Here is a 21,027-nt window from a genome sequence, read left to right as displayed (position 1 = left end):
GAAATTAACAGGAAAATTAGAATTTTTAGTTTTAGTTTCCAGTAATCACATCAACATAAAAAACAGCAAACTGTCAACTGGTCAAACTGTCAAACTGACACGCTACATTTTGTATTCTATATCGTAGGTGTTTCGAATTACATCATGTCAGAGTAAAGTGTGTGTTGATCCGCAATATATGTTTTCTTTGAAAATTGATAATTTTACCAATTTTTTTGTTACGCATTTATTAGTTTTTATGATTAGCTATAACCTTTTTAGCGTACTGCGTTAGAGTATACCAAAATAAAGATAAAGTTTCGCGTATCCAATGTACGAAACTGTTCCTCCCTAATATATTTCTAAAAGTAATCTCAATTAATGAGAATTCGAAAATGCTTATGGGTCAGTTATCAACGTCTTAAATGTCAACGTCAACCCCAAAATCCTTTTTCGTGGGGCTTCTTCATAAAGTGCACGTGTTTATTCGTGTAGTACCGCAAAAAAGTTGATTTGCAATGGCTCCAAAAGGCAATAATATGATTCCTAATGGCCATTTCCATAAGGATTGGCAGAGATTCGTAAAAACGTGGTTCAATCAACCGGCCCGTAAGGTCAGAAGACATCAAAACCGCGTGCGGAAAGCCAGGGCTATAGCTCCCAGGCCTGCTGCTGGCCCCTTGAGACCTATAGTGAGGTGCCCTACAGTTCGTTACCACACCAAAGTAAGTTGTTTTACAAAGGGCCACTTAATTCCTCTTTTTTTGAACCTTTATAATATACTTAAAAGTTCATTTACCTCGGATATGTTCACAGTGGTTAGGCATATGCTAAGTGTATCTAACGAGTACTTTGAGTTGTTCATAGTGTTTATCCTCGATTTACTTTATTGAAACACAGTCTTAGCATTAACAATAACTGTAATTGTACTTTTGAGTAAATGTAAAGATTAAGCTTCATTTATAAGTAGTAAGATATAACTGAATCCTCCATTAAGCTGCTGGGGTCCTTTTTTGGTACAAGAAGTTAAGCTGCAAGTATTCATATAGTTTGACTTGCATTAGTGTAATAAGTGTTAAGAGACATGTAAGGAGATCTAATCACAATTTTTTGAGAAGCATTTAATTCTCAGATCCCAGCAGACTACATTCAATACAAACTGATCAAAAGTCGTAATGATTTCAGTTATTACTTAAAAAAACAGATTCAGAACATTGCTGCACCTTGTCAATAGTGTTATAATGTTTTGACAATAAATTATGATCAATTGATTAATTTCTAGGTACGCGCTGGTCGTGGATTTACCCTTCGGGAATTGAAAGCTGCAGGTTTGAACCCCAGATTTGCGAAATCCATCGGAATTGCTGTTGATCCTCGTAGGAGAAATAAGTCAGTGGAATCCATTCAAGTTAATGCCCAACGACTCAAGGAATATAAGTATGTTTGCTATTATGTTTACTCAGATTGTATTAGGTGTACAACTTTGCTTCCGCCGTTTTTGAATAGATGTATGTAGCGGTAAGTAATGATCGAAATAAATAACCCCATGTGGGCATGCAGGAGCCTTGGGCACCTGTTAACATAACCTCATAAAAATATTAGTCTATTTGTGTCTTCATCATAAAGTTATTCGCAATTGAAAATGTCAGTGTACGAGCCAAATTCTCGTCATTTGCGGGAGGTTTTACTTTTCTGCTTCAATATGAAGAAATCTGCTGCTGAGGCTCATCGAATGCTCTCAGATACTTATGGGGAAGCCACTATTAGTGAAAGGACATGTCGTGAGTGGTTTCAGCGCTTCAAGAACGGTGATTTTCACGTCGAAGACCAACATAGCGGTGGAAGAAAGAAGGTTTTCCAAGATGCGAACTTGGAAGCATTACTTGACGAAGACTCGTGTCAAAGTCAACAAGAATTGGCACAATCATTGGGAGTGACTCAACAAACAATCTCAAAACGCCTCAAAGACATGGGAATGATTCAGAAGCAAGGATATTGGGTGCCGTACGAGTTGAAACCAAGAGATATTGACAGGCGTCTGTTCGCTTGTGAACAGTTGCTTGCAAGGCAAAGACGGAAGGGATTTCTGCATCGTATTGTGACTGGGGACGAGAAATGGGTTCATTACGATAATCCCAAACGCAAAAAGACTTGGGAATATCCCGGCCATGCTTCCACGTCGACGGCCAAACCGTCTATTCATGGTTCCAAAATCATGCTCTGTATTTGGTGGGATCAACTCGGCGTAATATATTATGAGCTGTTACAACCAACTGAAACAATCACAGGTGCTCTTTATCGAACCCAATTAATGCGTTTGAGCCGAGCATTGAAAAAGAAACGGCTGCAATACAACGAGAGACATGATAAAGTGATTTTGCAGCACGATAATGCTCGACCCCATGTTGCGCAAGTGGTCAAGAAATACTTGGAAACATTGAAATGGGAAGTCCTACCCCACCCGCCATATTCTCCTGACCTAGCTCCTTCTGATTATCACTTGTTTCGATCCATGGCACATGGGCTAGCTGACCAACACTTCCGGTCTTATGAAGAAGTAAGAAATTGGATAGAATCGTGGATCGCTTCAAAAGATGTCCAATTTTTTCAACACGGGATTCGTATGCTGCCCGAAAGATGGGAGAAAGTAGTGGCCAGCGATGGACAATACTTTGGATCCTAAAGGTATAATTAGTTTTTTACAATAAAATCGCGAAATTCGGAAAAAAAACGGCGGAAGCAAAGTTGTACACCTAATAGTATGATTTCTTCTAATTTCATTTAATAGCTATTGCAGCTAATGTTAACCATACAATAGATGTTTATCTAGATAAAGTGTGGAAAATGATACTTTACCACACAGTCATTGCTGTTGATGGAACAATGAAGGGCATTCAAAAATATATTAATGTGCAGTAAAATTATCTTCATGCGAACACATCAGGGTCAATTCCTGATATTAATATGTTATGAAAGTTTTTATTACATAATTTTATTATTTCAGGTCCAAACTAATCTTGTTCCCCGTACACCAGAAAGCCAAACTGCGTGCTGGTGAAGCTACAGAGGAGGAAAGGAAGGTAGCCACTCAACTAACTGGCGAAGTCCTGCCAATTAAGCAAACAGCGGTTCGCTCCAAAGCTCGTGTGCCAACAGAAGAAGAAAAGGCGTACACGGCCTACGTGACTTTAAGGTAAATTGGAATTCTACTTTGTCAATTATAATCTATAACAGGCTCTTTGGAATTGCAGGAAAGCACGTGCTGATGCCCGATTAGTTGGTATCAGAGCAAAGAGGGCCAAAGATGCTGCTGAGAATCCAGAAGACGTCACCAAGGCGACAGGCAAAGAAAAGAAATCCAAGAAGTAGACATTTTAAAGTTGGATTTTTCTTTTTAATGTAAGACTATAAAATAAAAAGATGGATTTTCCGTTTGTTTAGCTCTTTATTTAAGATTTACATGTTACTCATACTAGCAATAAAGTCTCTTCATAATACAGTGTTAATAGTATGAGTTAAATTATCAACAATTTAAAAATTAAAAACGGGGTATGCCTTAGGAGAGGAAAAAATTTCAATTCAAAATGTTGAGTGTAATTTTTTAGGTAACTGCTGGTAATTTTTCAATCGACCTGCCGATTTATGTAAGATTATTTCCATATCTTTAAACTTATCCTACTTGTTACTTAGGCTTAATTGAATAGAAATAACTTTCTTATAGAGCTCTCAACCGAAAAGAGTATTTATTTTATTTCTATCACACAAACGTTTCTGGTATGCAGATTAATACCGATCTGGTGGTTTGATTCCGCGCCTCTGATTTCCGCGACTAGACCCGCCACTTTTATTTCTGCTATATTTGTTTTCCTTCGTTTCTTCTACAGCAACGCATTCAGTATGTAATGCAGAATACAAAGCTTTTGCATCAGTACTGTTACCTAAGATTAATTTCAATTCTTCCTGTAACAAAAAGAGGTATTTATAACATCACAATGTTTATGAATTATGGTTTCACTGTCTCTTAGTCTAGAAAAATGTTTGAAATGTCTTGAAGAACTCACCTCGGATTTGTTGTTTACATTTTGCATGTTAACGCCTTTCCTCAGAAAAATATCTATATTTTTCGAAGTAATTCCTGGCAACCTTTGAACAAAATCATAAATATTCGAGTTATATTTAGTCTCTATTGCATCCAAATCTTCGTCACCGCCTATGGCAATAGCACCTTCTATGCTAGGCTCACCTTTTCCTTGCTAAAAGAAATGTGCAATCTTTTTAATTTCTTGACAAGTTTTCCAATTAAATGGAACATACAGACATACACATGGAAGAAATGAAGAGCTATCTAGCTATATACTTACAAAAATATAAAAATTAACTCTTTCAATCCTATTACATTATGAATACTACAGTTGAAACGTTAGTGCAGATTTAATGTTAGAGAATTATTACCTTTAGTTCTTCAAATAACTGAGCTGTTGCGTAAGGACTGGGGCTCCAAATAATTTTTAGTTTTGGGAAGTGGATCGTAAGAAGTAACAACTTCTCTTGGACCCCAAAACTGTTACCGTTTTCGGAAATCATATACTGATTCTAAAAAATGATAACATTACTGTGATTTGCGTGAAATGTGTGTGCAGAAACGATAATAAGGACAATAAACCACTGCGTTTTGGTATTACGAGTGAAGATGAAAGTGTCATTTCCATGTTAGTCAAAAATAATTAACGAGAATAACGGTGAAACTATAATGAACCTTCTGTCTATTTTATATTAACTTTCAATTCATTATGCTACACTAAATAGCGTCGAAATATTGGATGTGAATTAATACGTTTTTTATTTTTTCACTTTTTGATAAAACTACTCCAAAGATGAGACTAAGAACAAAAACGTTGCTTATTGTTTACGTATTTTCCAAGACATTAATAAATGAATGTAACCACAATGGTGCTCACATTCTTGAATCAAAACTGTAACTTGTGTGTCCGATACTTGGAAAAAAAGCATTAAAAAAGATCAATAACTTACACTCCATCCGAATGGTCTATTCTGGTCGAATTCGATGAGTAACATGGGTTTGGAATAGAACCTTTGCATTTGCATGCACTGTTGATACAATCTTCCCGAGTTTAGAGAACTTATTAAATCGGATATACTTTTCCGCTCCACGCAAATTTCGGGAGTCAATATATAATCTCCCACCTAAAAAAGAGATTGTTTACATAACCATAAAGATCATACAATAGTATGTAATTTGACTAAAAAAAAAGAGTTACTTCAAACAGATATTCGAATCAAATTATTATAACTTATAGAAATGAGAAGATAAAATATCTTACCGTAATCGTTACCGGCTCGATATCTATTCCTCGTTTGTGTATCAAAGAGGGTAAATCGCTGCGAAATTCTCTCATGTCTACAATCACTATTCGTCTAGTAGGTTCTTCACTTTGACCACCTTGCCGTGTGTTTTTCTGCGGCGATAACCCGCCTCTTTGCAGTGTCATACATTGATCACTTTTTCCATCTTGATCTTCAGGTACAACCATATTCTATTACAGTAATATATAGTAATAGCAATAAGGTAAAAATATAATATTACAAATGATACTAATAGTGAATTAGTTGGAGACGTTTCCTTACACGGGGTGAGCCACTTTATATTCGCAGGATTAAAAAACCTTATTTGAAATAAAGTATCATGAAAAATCTTACAGCATTAGCATAGAAACACTGCATTTCAACCCAATTTATCTACCGGCTGATTCTCATACTCACAGCTTTCGTTTCGATTAAAAATTCGAATGCTTCCTTTTCTCTCCTCAAACCAGTGAGATATGCTTGTTCTTCTACTGTATCTGCATGCATCAGAAAATAAATTTTCAAATGAGCCTCTTCAGGCCTGTGAGCTTCATACATCTACATTTGGAAAATTTAATTATACTAAAATGTTAATAAGTGAGATAAACTTCTTACATACTTCTATCTCACGCACAGCTGTCACATTACTGTGATACATAACAACAAAACTCGGTTTGAGCGTTTGCAAGGTGTTTTGAAGACTTATGTAATTTTCGGCTCCTTTAAAAGTCTGAATTAATATTTTTGGAGCTGATATAGATTCGCAAACTTCAGTCAAGTTCATATTTTCCATCTGATCAAGAAAAGTGTTTATTATTAAAATACTACTTACATAGGTATAAGCAACTTGCCTGGGGAAAGGGGGTAAATACTGATTCATTTAAAGTACTATCGTCTTTCAAAAATGTCTCATTAGAATCATCTAAAACATTCTGGCTCATTGTTAGAATGTAGGTACTTTGAAATTCCTCATTGTCTACGTCCTCATCTGCATCTCTTTGAATTTCTTCCATTTTTTCTTCAGATCCTTTATCAGTCTTTACTTTTTTCCTAGTTATACGAGATTTCGCTTTGGGTTGAGTTTCGCTTGATATTGCAATCTTCGGTATTTTACTGCAGTTTTTGAACTTATCGCTTAGCGATTTCAAATTAATTTTCTTCTTTAACGCCAACATAAATAAGTATAAATGGGGTCCTGATGATAAAATCTAGAAGAGGGTCCCTTCAACCATGAAAATTTAATTAATAAAAAATATGTTTACTTCATTTAATTGATAGCAGGTTCTCTGCTCTGAGCAGAGAATCAGTACTGTAGCATTTTCGGAACCGGATTTTTTTATTTCTGCTGGAATTTCCACCTTCAGTATATCAAGTAAGGCTTCCCATTTTGGACAAAATACAGGATTGAATTCTTAAATTAATGGAAAAAGTGGGTATAAAGACGACAATATATGTAGTGTTTTAACAATATTTTCTTTGATTTCAATGTGCCCATTGATTATCCTTGATACTTAATAAGTAGATACCTTTATCGCCCGAGAACACCAGCGCACCAGCACTTTTAAAAAGTAATTCTGCGGAGTTATTAAAAACCCAGTCTACACTCCTTGCATACTCTGCTTTCCTATATTCCAAAATAGTCGAATAAAAAGACACAGAATCTGAATAAAACATCATTCTGAAATCAAGACTCGTTGTAACTGTGGACAAGAATCTAAAATACAGAAAACTCTTACAGCAATAAATGCCTAAGAGTTTTCAATTCGGCAATAAGCTGCGTACTCTTATTACTGAGCCGATGCCAGATTTCGTTCATTTGAGCTTGAAGGATTTTGTGAAATTTCTTAGTAAGGCAATTTTCAACAGTTATTTCTTGCATTTCGAGGCCAGGATTGATTCGTTTTAATTCCTTTACAGTTCCGTTCATTATTTCAAGAATATAAGTTTGAATTGTTTTCATTTGTTCGGTAATTGGGATATGTAACTCTACGACCTGTGGCTGAGAGAAGAAATGAGTGGAATTTCTCAAATTACTATACAAAACTTAAATTACCTCATGTTTCTTTAAACTGCTTCTTACTAGAGCATGAAATCTTGGCCAAATATGTAACTCTTTCACAAACAGTGCTCTCATGACACGTTCAACGTGGCAAAATCCCATGGTAAAACTTTGGGAACTATTGGAAAATGCTTTAATGAATCCGGTCTAAAACCAAATATTACAAACTATATTCTATTCTTCTATTTAAGGGCAGCATTGTGAACAAAACATTCCCTCAACACGTTGAAAAAATAAATATCTCACCTTATTAAATTGCCTGTATAATTTTAATATAAATGCCTCATTACAGCTTTCAAATATCCTGTGTGCTCTTAAGACAACAATGCCCGTTATCTTGTCAATTGGTATTCGGTTTTTTAATAAATCAACAACTAAAATTCTTGACGGAAGGAAATGTATTCCGCCGCATAGGTATTGCTCTATTCTGAAATTCAACATACTATAACTATGAAACCATAATATTATTGATTTACAAACATTTGATTCATAGTACAAACAGGATGGCCTAAACTAGGATCTACCATTGAACTCTTAGAAATTGTAAGATATACTTTAGGATATACATGGTGTTACATAATAAGTCAAAAATTCAGGGGGTGAATGTGTACATGATTTTAAGAATAAAAGTTCATATGAATATAGGTCGATTTTCACTTTCCGTCTGAAATACAGGATGATAAAAAAATATATTTTTAAAAGTTTTTTTCGTAATAAGTCTGTTCCGTTCTTAAGTATTTTTCTGAAAATTGGAGAGAGTGAAATAGGTGTCAAAACACATCTTTTAAGGGAAAAACAATGTTTTTAATTTCAACAATGGCGTCACCATTGGCGTGACTTTGAACATTTAAAATGAAAAATTTGATGTCATTGTTTTTTTTAAATAAAAATAATTTTCTGAATGCTCCATATTTCCGAGAAAAAAAAGGTCTCTTAAATGTTTTCTATATTTCATTCGCCCCCTGAATTTTCGACGTACCAATATGAAACACCCTGATAGCCTGAAGATATTCAACAAAGCCTCCTTTTGAGATTAAAATTTAATTCTTTTGAATATTTAATTCTATAACTTATGTACAATTTAATTAACAGTCTGAAATTATTACATATTACAATTTCAGAGATCTCACTACTGACTCAAATTTAAACCAAATTGTTTAGAAATTTGAAAAGTGTCGTCAATCTGATGACCTAATTATCTCTTTTTACAATAATAATAATTAATTAAGTGCACAACTAAGTACTGGTCATGCATAATCAGGTGAATTTAAAATCAAAATCAATTTAAAGTCACTTTAAAATTAATAACAGAAAATTGCAACTTGTCCTTTGTTAAAATTGCTCTTTAGAACATTCAGCATAGTTTTTTTTCCTATAACAATATAAAATCATCACCTTTACATTACCTGGTGTTTCCAGTTTCATGTTCAATATAAACATGCTGCCTATTCAATTTCTCATCGAAGTATTTTTGCTCTGAATCTGTTGCATTCAGAACCAAAACTAAATTTCCTGGATCTTGATACACTTTGAGTATGTTTAGTATTATTAAATCCATATTTAATCCTCTGGAAAGGGGGAATATGTTAAGCTTTTTTTTTAAGAAAAAGAAGGAATTTAAGAAGAAGATATTTGTAATATATTGGGCTTTAAATTAAAAATAATCAGATTTGACTTTAGGAGTGACAGTCACTGCTGCACATTTTTTTACATTGTTTTTCAGACTATAATTGCTGCAGCAAATGATAATTAACACAGACCTGTTGGTTCTGCAGAGCACAGTCAATATTTTGACTTCCTGATTGCTTAGTCCAGTTTTGCAATGATGGTTTGAAAGTCAGTTCAGCCAAACTCAATTGATCTTTGAACCACTCTATAGGAATGCATTGCTGTCAAATTTATTTAGTTAATTTGTAATATTTGGTAATGCTATTCCCATGGGGCAATTTAAGTATTAGTTGGGTTTAGCTGAAGATGCTTTTATTTATTAAGGCTATTTATTTAAGTTTAGGGGTGGTTACAAACCACTATACATTAAGAATAAAAATGGAAGATAAGAGGGCATAGTAGAAATCTAAATAACATTAACTTAATTGTTTAGAGGCATTGATGATTGTGATTGTAAACAACATTTACAAGAAGACAAGACAAGCTCAAAAATGCCCCAATCGTCGTCAGTCAATCCATCAAGTTCTATTCCTTAATTTACCCTTGAATGCATTTAAGTTCATCGAAACAGGACCATGAGTATAATTGAGCCTTAGAGTTACTTCTTATGTCTTGCTACTGTGGAACTATAAATTGGCCTTAATAAAACTTACTTTGCTGCGATGACTAGACCATCGCTTCGTACTAAATCTAAAAAGATTTGAGTTTCGAATTCTAGCATGTATTGAATATCCACATTTTCGAAGAAAGTATCTTTAACATTGAGATTTGCTTCAGAATCGACGTCCATATTTAACGTTCTTGAAAATATCCTATTTTCTGCTTCTGTCTTGGTTCTAATCACGTTTTATTCTTGTAATTAATTGTAAACATCTGGAGCAAGGCAATTCTAAAATTTTTAAAATTTTCGATTTCAATCAGCTGTTGCAGGTCCAATCAAAACAATCAACGATGACGGTCGCATACACTTGTTTCCATAAAAAATGATGTCAATTGTCTTTTCCTTTGTATATCAAGGGTAGCGTGTCAAAGCGGCAACTCCAATCTACAATCCACCAACGCTCAGTTGGATGCGGATGGTCACTAAAACTTACCAACGAAAAGGCAATTTGAAATATGGACTATAGAAAAATACTTTGCTTCCTCCTAGAAGTTCTTATGATGGGTCACCGGGGATGCAGCGGAAGTATATGGAAAAGTATTCAGGGTGTCCCAAAAATGGATTTTCATGGCCTCTGGGGGCCTTGATAAGCGGAAGAATTTTGCAATTAAAACGTTGGAAATTTCCCCCTTTTTAAATATACCAAAAATCTTTTAATATACCAAGTGACACAGCAAACATATAGCAGCCTAGCTATAACCTTTATTTTATTTAAGTATAAAGAGGGATGAGCAGTGGGAAATCCCAAAGTTTGAGGTATTGTATGTCTGATAGTGATCATTGGCGCAGACATAGATCATCCTTAAGTTGATAGTTTGGGAAATATACAAGGTGTTGAATGTTATAACAACGCTATTTTCTATAAGTAAGTGCAAAATAAAAAGTAAAGTTAGAGAAATATAACGTTTACATATGCGCTAGGCGTGCACAAACAACTGAAGAAAAGCGAATTTGTTATCGAATTAATAACGTTTTCGTTCATAACCTAAATCAAAGACTAAAAGAACTCCCTAATGTAAATTTGACATTTCCTTTGTTTAGATTTTTCATTTTATCACAACCACAACACATAAACAGAAAATTGTAATATTAATTGAGTCACGAGTACTTACGACTACGAATACAATAAATTATTGAATAAGTTAAACGCACTGTCGCCAGAGCTCGAGCTTCAATTTCAGATTTTTAGTTAACAGGGGCAAATCGGAAATCTCCACGACTTAAAAGCCCAGCAAACAATAGTTAAAAATGCTGGCCTCCCCTGAAAGTTCTGTAAATAATGTGGATAAAGTGCCCCTTGTTAACGCACCAGGCTCTTCAGTTATGAAGAAAATATCAGGAATTTTCACCAGAAACCAATATGTAACTTCCAATGATGGCTCAGGGTCCAGTTATGTGCAGTTCGGGACATTTTCTGAAGAAAACAGCACTAGAACACTGGGCTCCTTTGCTGGAGTTTTCGCGCCAGTGAGTTTGTCCATGTTTTCAGCATTAATATTTCTACGTATGGGTAAGTAATCATTTCATGTAAAGCATTTAATATAAGTTCTTGTTCTAGTCATGCTAGAACTAAGCCTATGAGCCAGTAGCTCAAAGTCCTGGGAGCTTTACTAACAGGATAATATATGTGGAAGCATTGAAATGAAGAGTATTAGTCCCTTTTGTAATTTCCTATAATATTATTTTCCAAATACAATGGTTAGTACTTGATTTAGTGGCTCTAAGGAGTGGGAATTGTGATTAAATCCTTTCATGTCAATTCATCAGTAGCAATCATCTTCTGAGTATACAGTGTGTTAAGGTTTTAGTTAACAAGGGTAATACTGGGTTATTGTATATGTTATATGAGCTCTATAAATGTTAATAGGTATGACCATATAGTTAACTTTCTCTATTATGCATTTCATTAAGTTTATCATAATAATTGAGCTTTAGACACCAACAACATTAATTTTGCTCTGGCTCATGGTATTTTTCTAGATGTTGGCTAGAAATAAGATTTTTCCTTAAAAAGTGCACAATTTGGCCTACTCTTTGTATAACATATTAAAAATATAGCATCTTTTTAGGATACATCGTAGGAAATGCAGGGTTGTTGATTACCCTAGCCCAATTTATCATAGCATATGCAATTCTTGTATTTACTGTAACATCAGTTTGTGCAATCTCCACAAATGGAGCAGTTGAAGGAGGAGGTGTTTATTGTATCCTTTATTTTTCAGTTCAGTGAAGTGCTAAACTCTTAAGTAATCTCACGTTTAAATACAAGCTAATTTCCAATACTAAAATAGTACCCAGGTATTAGTAATTGCATCGACCTTCTCTTTAGTCATTTACAAATGTTAAGTTATATATTACCCTTAATAATATTGTCAGTTATGATTAGTAGAACTTTGGGGCCCGAATTTGGAGGGTCAATAGGAACATTATTTTTCTTAGCCAATATGGTTAGCAGTGCCCTTTGTATTTCTGGTTGCGTTGAAGGTCTTGTGGAAAATTTTGGACCTTCAGGTAAGACCTTTAATGAAAATTGTGTTGTTCCATTTTTTAGAGTTCAAAGTATTTTTCTTAAATGGTTGCAGACAATTTAATCTATTTTATTAAATGCGTTTAGTATATAAACATTTGAGTGGGTTACTATTTGTAATTGAATAGGAAAGCCCAGGGGGAATTCTAACTCTATCAGTTTCTAATGTAAACCACAGTCCTATAGACGGATAAGGGGTATCTCCCGGTCTAAAAATAAAATTTATATTTGAATAAAAAAGGTTTTTTCTGAATTTTGATGAGACAGACCCTGAGAATATTAAGTTAAATTTTCCACTGTAAATATGAGAAAAATGGGGGTATCTTTTTGCCCATGTTATTTTTGGACCTGCATTTAATTTTATTTACAGGTTATTTTATTAAAAACATCGTTAAAGACGGACGTTGGTGGCAATTTCTCTATTCCTCAATTTTGAACCTTGTAAACCTAATAATATGTCTCATTGGCGCTGCCATGTTTGCCAAAACTACGGTGTTTGTACTGGCCATCGTCTGTTCATGTTTAGCTCTCACATTCTTCACTTTCTTTTATGAAGGAGACATTCAGGTATAATCTCAAATTTTGTCTTGATTACTTATATCTTCAAAAGTCGCTATATTAGGTCCCTGTACCCGCATCTAATACACTGCATCCAAACGTGACGAACTATACGTACACAGGTTTAAGTTTTACTACGTTAAAAAGTAACATTTTCGATCACTATGGTGAGGATTATACAGCGAGTGGCCGATTAGTGACTTTTGCCACTGTTTTTGGTGTCCTCTTTTCGGGTGTTACCGGAATTATGGCTGGGGCGAATATGAGTGGTAAATTGTAATGGGTAATCGTTTTTATATTAACCTAACTCTGATGTTTCACTTCCCAGGTGAATTGAAAAATCCCGGCAGATCTATTCCTAGAGGAACACTTTCAGCAGTAGCATTTACAATGGTGGTTTATATAGTAATGTCTCTTTTGGCAGCTGCTACTTCCACTACAGAATTATTGCAGAACAATTATTTATTTTTAGCAGGAATAAGGTGAGCCTTACAGGGGCCACATTCTCGAATCTGGGACTGGAGAGTGGAATCTTCTCTGAGAATGACATCAAAATCTCTCAAAACTCCCTTGTGAATTGCAAAATCAATTGAAAAATGTAGCTACTGATGAGGACACTGTGGAGTGTGTGTCCATCATTTTGTCCACTAAGCATCGCACTTATTTTTAGATTTCTCAATGATCGTAATTTTAGTCACTTCTATGAAACATTGTATTTCTCAAATTCGAGAATTTAATCCTTAATTTTGATTAGTTTAGTTTTTGTAGGAATATATCTACAGTTTTCCTTTTTAGTGTTTTTCCTCCAAGTGTCGCCATCGGTTTATTCACTGCAACTTGGTCGGCGGCATTAAGCAATGTAATTGGTGGTTCGCGGGTTCTAGAAGCCCTCGCGAAAGACCGAATTTTCGGTAATAAAGATTAATGATTTTTTTTCAAGTACTGTTTTTGAATAAATACAATGTGTTTCGTAGGTTCACTCTTAAATTTTGTGACCAAAGGTACATGGAAGGGAAACCCGGTCACTGCTGTTCTGATTTCTGCTGTATTAGTGCAACTTGTTCTTCTGATTGGATCTCTTAATGTAATTGCGCAACTGAACGCCGTACTCTTTTTATTGAGCTATTTGGCAACAAATTTGGCCTGTTTAGGACTGGAACTTGCTGGAGCTCCAAACTTCAGGCAAGAAAAATATTAGTTTAAGCATTTCTAGAAATCCAAATCCCTCTTCCTTCTGGAATAGAATTTAACCTACTTAGGCGTATATTATTAATATGCTGTTAACGTTAACTGTAAGTTAATTTCTATAGAAACATTGACATAGAACCTTTAGATTTGTGTCTTCCATGGAAATTTTTTTCAAGTTAAAACGCATTAATAATTGGATCCTCAAATCTTTCTCTTCATCTTTGAGTTAATTAATTTATAAATTAATTTTCAGACCATCTTTCTCATTTTTCACATGGCACACTGCCCTGATAGGCCTCTTGGGAACATTCATAATGATGTTCGTGATAAATATTATTTATGCAGCCTGCAGTATTTTCATGTGTTTGTTCCTGGTTATGTTCCTGCATTTCTTTTCACCTTCTAAAGGTACTGATTGGGGCAGTATTTCCCAAGCTTTGATATTTCACCAAGTAAGTGATTAATTCAATAATAAGTAACTTTGAACATGGTTTCAGCTTTATTTCTTAACCCATTAGTGTCCATAACTTTTATTTTGTTCAATTTTTACAAAAACTACGTTCATGGAGAACTATAGACACTAATTATATGTATTAATGCATATTTCAATTTTATTTTAATTGAAAGTACAAAAAAAATGGTGGCACATTAATGTGCCAGCATTTTTTTTTATCAAAACAACATATTACTGTAAATAAAAATTGATTTTTTTTTATAGGACTGCCGAACAAGGTGTGTAGTGTAAGAAAAATGCAAATCGTTATGTTATAAAACAGTGCAAGTAAACAAAAAAAAATTACTTATTATAATGCAAACACGTTAGGACAACAGCTGTGCATCGCATTGCATATTTACCAATTTATGAAAAATTACTAATTATAAATTTTAATAAAAATTTATGTAATGCAAGCACATCACAAAGAACGCCCTCGCATATATTTAGAAGCTCTAAGTTCATATATTTTTTGGAAAAAAAAAATCTTTGGCGCATTTATGTACCTATAATGGATTAATAATTATTAAACCTAAACACTACAATTTTATATGAATTAAAAATCTATGTTTTGCAGGTTAGAAAATACTTGCTCTTGTTGGATTCTCGGAAAGATCATGTAAAGTTTTGGCGTCCCCAAATGCTATTGTTAGTGAACAGTCCCAGATCGGCATGTCCTTTAATTGATTTCATAAACGATCTCAAAAAGGGTGGTCTATATGTTTTGGGACATGTCGTTAAAGGAGAATCATTATCAGGTAATCAGATTTAACTGTTCACGTAATTAATCATAAATAATGTTATACAAAGAGATCCGAAACTAATGACTAAAATGGTTTCGGTACAATTTAGTATTTTGACTATTGTCCTAAACAATAATTGATTTTATTCGAAGTATAGCAAGTTTATTACGTTATTGCGACGTGACTGTAGTTGGGAACGTTAAAATAATAGCTATCAAGTATTTATTATTTTTCATGTGTGTTGCTACAGGTGCCGATCCTACCTTAGAGATGGTACCTCATTGGCTTAATCTAGTAGATCATTTGAAAGTTAAAGCATTCGTTGAATTAACTGTAGCCAGGAGTGTTAGAGAAGGTTTACAGCATTTGATGCGACTTAGTGGAATGGGGGCGATGAAGCCGAATACAGTGGTTTTTGGGTTTTTAGACGATGAGGAACCTACGGATTTCTTCTCAAGGTAGAAAAGCAAATTGTTCAAAAGCAAAAACTTGACCAAAAGCTAGCAATGCTTCGTAAAAAATAAAATCTGACCTTGCAATTTTTAGTCAAGAATCGTCATACTACAATCTGGAATTCGATAATGATGTATTTCCTCTTGGAGAGGCGGGTTCTCTGTCTCCTCTAGAATATGTCCAAATGATGAGGGATGTTTTGAGGATGAACAAAAATCTTTGTCTTTGCAGAAATTTCTCAAAATTACGAAAAGATCCAAAAACGTAAGGACATGTTGTAACTTTTGTAGAAGATAATATTTAACGTAATATTATTTCAGTGTCAAATCTAAATTATATATCGATGTTTGGCCCGTAAATTTCTTAAACCCTGGTGAATTGGACGCATTCGATATAACATCGCTCTTTATGATGCAACTTTCGTGTATCGCTAATATGGTTCCTCTTTGGAGTAAACTGAAGCTAAGAATTTGCGTCTGCGATGAAACTCGAACGAGTTACTTTCAGCTTAATTCTACTAGTCAGAATCAAGTAGAACGGCTGAAAACGATGCTCAAGGAACTGCGCATCAGTGCTGAAATATTCCCGGTCGTTGAGTGGGCCAATGTGATCGAATCTCATGGGGCTAATATGGAGACGTATGTGAAAAAGTAAGTTTTGGGTGTTACTTAACATATATGGGGTATTGCAAAGGTATGGAAAAGTATTATGAACGTTTTGTGAATTATGGTACCAAACTGACAAGACTGATGGATAATCGAAATATAAGTCCAATTTAATTAATAAACTACTATCCACAAATCTGCAATTTTCTACCCACAAGGGGTCAAAGCTGGATATTTTAAACAAAAAAATTTTCATCACTTTCTCCTATTAAAACAAAAATCACTCTTGATTAAAACAGCATTCCATTTTGGCACCACAATTCACAAACATCCAGTATAAATGGTGACCAAATTGTATATTCCACTTAAAAGTATTCTTTAATATTTAAATGCAATATTTACTATTATTGACAATGGTTTGTAGCCAGTCGGTATAAAATGCATTTTTTCTATGACCATGTGAAAATTCAACATTTTGCACTTTAAAAATGTATTTCGATGACATCCCAAAATCTTGCTAGTATAAACTCGGACTCACTCTGTATTGTGATTTTTTTTTTAGTTTCAACACGATGATTCTCGACCAAACGGCTGAAACCGCAGTTACTTTCATCTATCTTCCGTCAACTCCCATTGAAGATGATCGTGCTGAATGGTATTATGACAATTTAGAGGTACTCTCTAGCGATTTACCGCCCACTATTTTTGTTCATGGGGTTAATACTGTTACGTCCACTACATTATAAAGTTTTATAAATCCGGAACAGTGCGATCGTGATGGAGAACGAGTTTTGATTATCGAGTATTAGATATTTGAAACGTAACTTAAAGAATCAAACTATAAGTAAGAGTTTTACAATAGGTAGGTTAAAAACCCCATAATAAAGCATATCGCTTCAAAAGAAAATCGGATAATTTTTTAATAAAATAAAATAACGCTGACATAAGTGATCATAAATCAGAAAATATATTCTTTTAGAACAAATTGAAAAGATTACACTTGGGAATTTGTTTAGTGTCATATTTGCCCTTCAGTGTAAAAATGTGAAGAGTCGTTGAAGTATAATGAATGTCTTTTTGCAAGAAGTGTTGCATTACCATAATTTTTGTTACATTTTATTTTGCGAAGATTTGAACTTGTTTTATTTTATTATACATACTTTTTATTAAGATAACCCTCCGTACTTTACGGTCCATGGTCATATTTTATGGCATATTTTGGCCTACCCTGAACAAATATTGAATGAAATATAATGTAAATAATTGCCACCAAGTTAACAATGAATACTATTCCTATTTAGATCACGTTTTTTATTATCAATTTTTTTAGATACATGTGAGATAATATGCTCTCTTTTTATTGTGTTTTGTGCTTTAAGCATTGAATACAAAGCGTGATATTACTTTAGTGGAGCAAATAATTTTCCTTCTATATACAACATATATAAATATTTCTCTGTGTGTTTATAATTTTATTATTACCTATTAACGGTTCTGAATGCTACCAATAGTAGGTAAGTGATTATAAAATTATGTATACAAAGGCATATGGAATTTCAGTCAGAATTCAAGTGTATAGACAAAATTCATAATTCTAATTCAGCAATACCTGAATATTTATAAAGTCATTAATAAGGTCAAGAACTGTTATAAAATAATAATTCAAATACCATAGTACTGTCGTCATTAGATTCTAATAAAATTTCACCATACAATTACCATGTTAAAATTGACTTTATAATGACAAAAAAAATAATTTGAGTCCAAATTATGAATGTGATGTTAAGTTAATACCAAGTCAGCTTCTGTACAATCTATCTGACTGATATTTCAAAGTTTTTATGGAATTTAGCTTGCAGTGAAAATTGACGACAGGTTAATAATTTGGCCCTAACATCTATAAAAAATGTTATTATCACGGTCAAAAGTGTTGGACAAGTGGAACAAGTGATGCTAATATTTATGTTTTATAATGATATAATGTATCAATTAATTTTATATAGACAAACATTAGTAGTAAGGTATAAAGGAGGATCATTGAAAAAACCCTCAAGTAGGCCTTGAAGTACCAGAAATATATTTGCGATCGATTAATCTATGAGCCAGATGTTCGATGGTAAATAGTAAATTGCTTAATCAACGTTCTACGTTTACGATTTTTGCCTATTCTGAGATTTTTTTGATAATCACCTATTATATAAAAGTTGGCCTTATATATCTGTGATTCACTATAAAAAACTAAATGTATTAGTCTCTTAGTCTTAAAAATATTTTGATATCTGAAAAATATATACTTTTTCCTTTTTAATATTACCTTCTGTTCCCGTAGGAAATTACATAAGACAGTCTTGGTTAAATTTTTGAAAAATATGTAGGACATTTTAAATAGCTTATATAAAGCCGCCCTTGTTCAAATTAGTAAATGTTTGAGGCTCAGCAACGTCTTCCAATCTTGCCGCTTGAATTCAATGCAAATCGCCTTTGAACACGATTATACATCTTAAAGTTAGAAAACAATTAGCATTATTTCTGCAATAGATTTGGCCAGCAGTTTAATGTATTGTTTTTGTAAAAGCAGCGAAATTTATTTTTTCTCAACAGTTTTCAGGAATTAGTTCAACAAGTGTATCGACACAAATATATAGCGATCAAAGTAAACCTTCTGTATCGACCAGTTGGTAATTATCATGGTGGGAATAAAGTTTGCTGTAAGCCCATGAAAAATTTGGTAAGGATGAAATTAATTTACTAATATCTGAATGTATATAAAATATATTCCACATTTACACCTAAATATAAATAAAATTAACAATGACTCCAACAAGCTAAATTAAAATAATATGTAAATAATGTGTAAATCTTTGCTTGCAAATTTCCATTCTACAATTTACTTACATCATATTCATTGCACCTACCGCTGAGTAAACGCTAAGAACTCCAAACTTAAACTCAGATATCTAGTTTTTTAGATCTTATAAATAACATCTAACACTAATATGGTATTTAAGGAGATCATTCATAATTAATTACACAAAAATGCCTCATTAAAAAAAATCACATCAATAAACTTCCTACACTTCTAACTGTATATTAAATGGTAGATTCAATACTTATACTGGAATAATTGTCTTAATAATTGGATTTAATTATTTAATTTAGTTACCGATTTATGGAAGATCATGTAAATTGTGAACAGTATAAAGCATATCAATTCTCATATACACAATACTGGATGCTTCTAATGTCTTGGGTAACAGATTAACAGCTTTCTTTATTTCCTCTTCATCGCCACAAACCTAAAGATTTTAATTTCAGACCAAAATTGCATATTAGCTTATGCCTAATTAAAAAAACAAATGATCAATAGTTCTTGAATTTATTTAGTATACATTTTAATTTCCTAATTGTATATTTGGTAATTGATGCTATTGAAACAGATGGGTGTTTAATTCTTACATCTTTCATTACTTAAATTGACTTACCCTTTTTAGTAACTGCTCCCTTGTGGGTAAAGTATACATGGCAACTTGGGCCCCTTTTCTAATGATAAAGGAATGATGTTTTGCAAGTGTTTGATCATAGGCCTCCCTACATGCAACAACTGTTGTAGCTTTATCTTCCAATTCAGATACTTTCTTCAGAAATAACTGGATAAAATCTTTAAAATATTTATTGTTAATTCAACTTTTGTACTTATTTATTTAACTGGCAAAAACTTAAATACCCAAAATAAGATATGAACATTTTTTGTTATTTTAGCCAGTTACCTAATCCCCTGTGTATCCTCAAAAGAGTTCTGCTTCCAGAAACATATCCCTTCTTTTGTAATAAATCATTCTCTTTTTCATGCTCTATCATTGTTTTTACTGTTTTATATTTATGGGATGTATCATTATCCTTTAAAAGACTGTTAAGGTGATCCATTTTCTGTCTCAAGTCTTTGCTTACAAAGCCAAATACAGTGCCCATCAAGTTAAAAAACCTGCAAAACATTTAAATATATAATAATTACATAAGTCAGATAATAAAATCATATTGAAACATAACTTTTAGAGGTAGTTAATGAAAAAAAGATAATGCTTCGAATTGAACTATAGTAGAGTTATGTTTTGGTTAAGGAGACTACTGGCAGTGTATGTAGAGAATCATACAGATTAAATACTCCAGTGAATATTCAAGATTGTACCGCAACACCTTTATCACCGTAATTAGCATTTGTTTTAAATTCGTACTTGCTAAGTTCTTCGAAACTTTCCAAGTACAGTTCCAAATCAATGTCATCTTCCTCTTGCAAAGATGCTTGGAACTTATCATGAACAGTTTTCATATCAAATTTTTCCATGTTGTTCTGGTTTTGAGACATCTTCCTAGAGACACTGAATATTCCTGTTGCAAATGGGAAATATTAAAAGTCAGATAAATTTATGTTGATTTAAGCTTTTACTTGATGTTAAACCCAATTAAAATTTGGAAAGTATTGAAAAAATGGAAATAGTCTCTATTTCAGGTTAGAATAAAACATCGGATTTCATCAACGTCAAAATAGAATTGTCAAATATGGTTTAAATGTACGAGTAGCATAAACGAACTCATCCAAAAACACTATCTTTTGATATCAGCCTGTATTTATTGTCCTTTTCCTTCTCTCAGGAATGCACTGGACAGAATGGGAGACATATTTAGGAAAACTATACCAATTCGTTTTCTGAAAGATTCGGTTGTTTGTTGT

General features: G+C 33.3%; 4 protein-coding genes across 4 annotated transcripts; 2 read left to right on the top strand and 2 right to left on the bottom strand.

Annotated features, from left to right (window-relative positions):
• Nucleotides 1–413: 413 nt before the first annotated feature.
• On the top strand, nucleotides 414–3,412 carry RpL13 (ribosomal protein L13). Its single transcript, XM_066394745.1, has 4 exons — nucleotides 414–704; nucleotides 1,262–1,416; nucleotides 2,984–3,172; nucleotides 3,231–3,412. The coding sequence occupies exons 1-4, from the start codon at nucleotides 498–500 to the stop codon at nucleotides 3,346–3,348; spliced, it is 669 nt and encodes a 222-aa protein (XP_066250842.1). The 5' UTR covers nucleotides 414–497; the 3' UTR covers nucleotides 3,349–3,412.
• On the bottom strand, nucleotides 3,222–10,004 carry mei-9 (DNA repair endonuclease XPF mei-9). The gene is made up of 15 exons (XM_066394744.1): nucleotides 9,724–10,004; nucleotides 8,809–8,970; nucleotides 7,649–7,829; nucleotides 7,397–7,549; nucleotides 7,080–7,342; nucleotides 6,870–7,021; nucleotides 6,606–6,754; nucleotides 6,195–6,551; nucleotides 5,963–6,136; nucleotides 5,761–5,901; nucleotides 5,322–5,534; nucleotides 5,011–5,184; nucleotides 4,432–4,572; nucleotides 4,041–4,232; nucleotides 3,222–3,939 (listed from the first exon to the last, which is right to left on the bottom strand). The coding sequence occupies exons 1-15, from the start codon at nucleotides 9,858–9,860 to the stop codon at nucleotides 3,763–3,765; spliced, it is 2,766 nt and encodes a 921-aa protein (XP_066250841.1). The 5' UTR covers nucleotides 9,861–10,004; the 3' UTR covers nucleotides 3,222–3,762.
• Nucleotides 10,005–10,489: 485 nt separating this feature from the next.
• Nucleotides 10,490–17,062, top strand: LOC136412062 (solute carrier family 12 member 9). Its single transcript, XM_066394946.1, has 14 exons — nucleotides 10,490–11,241; nucleotides 11,801–11,935; nucleotides 12,108–12,242; nucleotides 12,629–12,825; nucleotides 12,881–13,085; nucleotides 13,145–13,298; nucleotides 13,612–13,727; nucleotides 13,791–13,998; nucleotides 14,258–14,456; nucleotides 15,075–15,255; nucleotides 15,491–15,698; nucleotides 15,787–15,957; nucleotides 16,014–16,343; nucleotides 16,861–17,062. The coding sequence occupies exons 1-14, from the start codon at nucleotides 10,980–10,982 to the stop codon at nucleotides 17,042–17,044; spliced, it is 2,685 nt and encodes an 894-aa protein (XP_066251043.1). The 5' UTR covers nucleotides 10,490–10,979; the 3' UTR covers nucleotides 17,045–17,062.
• A 1,990-nt stretch (nucleotides 17,063–19,052) lies between these two features.
• Nucleotides 19,053–20,760, bottom strand: LOC136412066 (ceramide-1-phosphate transfer protein). Its single transcript, XM_066394950.1, has 4 exons — nucleotides 20,531–20,760; nucleotides 20,066–20,280; nucleotides 19,781–19,956; nucleotides 19,053–19,594 (listed from the first exon to the last, which is right to left on the bottom strand). Exons 1-4 carry the CDS (start codon nucleotides 20,659–20,661, stop codon nucleotides 19,466–19,468), a joined length of 651 nt encoding a protein of 216 aa, XP_066251047.1. The 5' UTR covers nucleotides 20,662–20,760; the 3' UTR covers nucleotides 19,053–19,465.
• Between the last annotated feature and the right edge of the window lie 267 nt (nucleotides 20,761–21,027).

The sequence above is a fragment of the Euwallacea similis genome, chromosome 11, assembly GCF_039881205.1.
Source record: "Euwallacea similis isolate ESF13 chromosome 11, ESF131.1, whole genome shotgun sequence".
Lineage (NCBI taxonomy): Eukaryota > Metazoa > Arthropoda > Insecta > Coleoptera > Curculionidae > Euwallacea > Euwallacea similis.
Note: the sequence above shows the minus strand (reverse complement) of the source record. Positions and strands in the feature narration are given on the sequence as shown.